We start from the raw sequence: 2,292 nt of genomic DNA on the forward strand, positions 1-2,292 counted from the left end.
ATCCATAGATGTTAATGAACAGAAACATGCTTTGTGCTTTACCCACTGAATGAAACGTAGATAATTGCTCCTCGCACCGTTCTCCTTCACTCAGCCTACTGCGTGGAAATACACCGGAGTATATAAGTGACCTTCTCCATCCTTACATCGCCACTAGGTCACTTAGGTCTTCAGCCTACTGGCTCTCCCACGGTCTCGTCTAAAAACTAAAGGTGACTGTGCCTTTCAGGTGGAGCTCCAACACTCTCTCCCTAAAGACATCCGCTCTGCAGTCTCCGTAGAAGCTTTTAAAAAACTACTGAAGACCTACTTTTGACATTGGCTTTTGTTTCTACTTGAGTGTGATGTGTTCTGTTCTCATGTTTGTTCCTCTCAGGACTCCACGTGGTCTGTGTTTTGTTTTTATGTTAACCTTAAGTTTCTGCCTCATGTTGTTCTCATGTTTCTGTGGTCTTGTGTTCTTACTTGTGAAGCACTTTGTGAATTCTATTTCTGTGAAAGGTGCTATACTAAATAAACGTATTATTATTATACACAGCTTCTCACCTCAGACAGTCCCAGGCGGTCCAGGTTGGAGATGTCGTACGTCCCGCCTACAGCAGCGGTGTCCACGCCACCCGTCCCTCTCTTCTGCAGACGCAGGTTGTCCAGGATCTTACTCATTCGGGGGTCCTTGGGGGTGGGGGAGAGGAGTTATTTTATTATTAATATTTGTATTTCTGTTGAACCTATATTGTTGCATCGACTCAGTTTTCTTGTGTCTTATCTGTCGGAGAGAAACCATTCTTTATTTTATTTGTATTATCTACATTTGACCTCCTTGTGTCTGTTAACCTGATAACATGTTATATTTTGCTGTGTGTACCTTTTAAAGTTCTTAACAAATAATCTGAGGGGAATTTCTTGTTGTTTGATTCTAACTTGTGATGTTTCATTTTGTAAAGCAGTTTGAGCTGCATGTGTATGAAACGTGCTATATAAATAAAGCTTTATTATTATTATTATTCTATACAGCTTCAAAGCACTTGAATTAGCATAATGATCAATTTGCTATTATTAGGCCCGGACAAGAGTAAACCTCTGGACTGTCTTTTAGTTGTTGGCGAGAGCTTCGTGCGTTAACAGACACACGCTGAGCTGGCTTACGTTATATCAGCTAGCTTGCTATGACTTGTGCTTAATGTTTGGCTGTGTTAGCAAAGCTCCCCATTTGCAAGCTTCTTGATTATGTAGTCATGACAATGCAGGTGTCCATATTTAGAACAGCAGTGAATTGCACTATGAAAATGTAGGTGAGCCAAATTGCAAAAGTACACAGATCTTTTGCCGTAACAACTCACTGTACCTTCTGCCCGCCTGACCACCATGGGGTCAAGAGCCTTCAGCCGTCTCTGGAACTCTCTCCCACAAGACATCCGCAATGTGGACTCACTCTCAACCTTCAAATCCTGCCTGAAAACCCACCTTTTCAAACTGCCGTATTCTATATCATAATTCCTCTAAACTGATTGTTGTTTTTAAATCTTTGTTTTTTAAGTCTCGAATTACTGTTTGACCTTCTTTGTTGCTTGTTTTTAATTATGCTCTGTAAGGTGTCCTTGAGAGCTTTGAAAGGTGCCCATAAATAAAATGCATTATTATTATTATTATTATTAACAACTAATTTTGGCTTTTGTAAAAGACATAAACAGTAGAGATGAAACAGAATTAACTCATACTTATCTGTAATAGAGAAAATACTATACAGCAAAGATCAATAAGATTTCATGCTTTTTTGACACTTACTAATTATAATATCAGAGCGTAATACTTTGATGTTAAAACACCATGCAGCAGCTCTGATTTTTAACGTGTGAAACTGGTAATATAGTGGCACAAAAGATGCCTCATGATCTGCTGAAATATGAATATAAATAGTTTGTTCCTTCTATTAATACTGCTGTGTTACCCTGCTCATCAGCGGCAGCTTGACGTGCACGCCGGCCCTCAGGCCCGTGCCCAGGTTGGAGGGGCAGGTGAGGATGTACCCCAGCTTCTCGTTCCACATGAACTCCCAGCCTCTCTCCTGGATCAGACGCTCCACCTGAGAGACACACACAGGCAATCAATTAAAGGTCACCTATTATCCAAAGTCCACTTTTTCATGTCTCTTCTACATCAACATGTCTTTTTGTCCTGATCCATTTATATAAAAACCTGTCTGAAAATGAGCTGATCAGATTTTGGCCACTTTATGATGTCATAACGATGTTTTGGCTTGTGTAACCATTAGCCAATCACCAACCAAGGTAA

General features: G+C 40.3%; 1 protein-coding gene across 1 annotated transcript; it reads right to left on the minus strand.

Annotated features, from left to right (window-relative positions):
- Positions 1-534: 534 nt before the first annotated feature.
- Positions 535-2,087, minus strand: LOC104943682 (creatine kinase U-type, mitochondrial-like; the record flags this gene model as incomplete). Its single annotated transcript, XM_010769136.1, has 2 exons — positions 1,949-2,087; positions 535-672 (listed from the first exon to the last, which is right to left on the minus strand). Coding segments are annotated over exons 1-2 (237 nt in total), but the record flags the coding sequence as incomplete, so codon positions are not given.
- Positions 2,088-2,292: the final 205 nt, after the last annotated feature.

The sequence above is a fragment of the Notothenia coriiceps genome, unplaced genomic scaffold (assembly GCF_000735185.1).
Source record: "Notothenia coriiceps isolate Sejong01 unplaced genomic scaffold, NC01 NC01_scaffold00006533, whole genome shotgun sequence".
In the NCBI taxonomy this organism is placed as follows: Eukaryota; Metazoa; Chordata; class Actinopteri; order Perciformes; family Nototheniidae; genus Notothenia; species Notothenia coriiceps.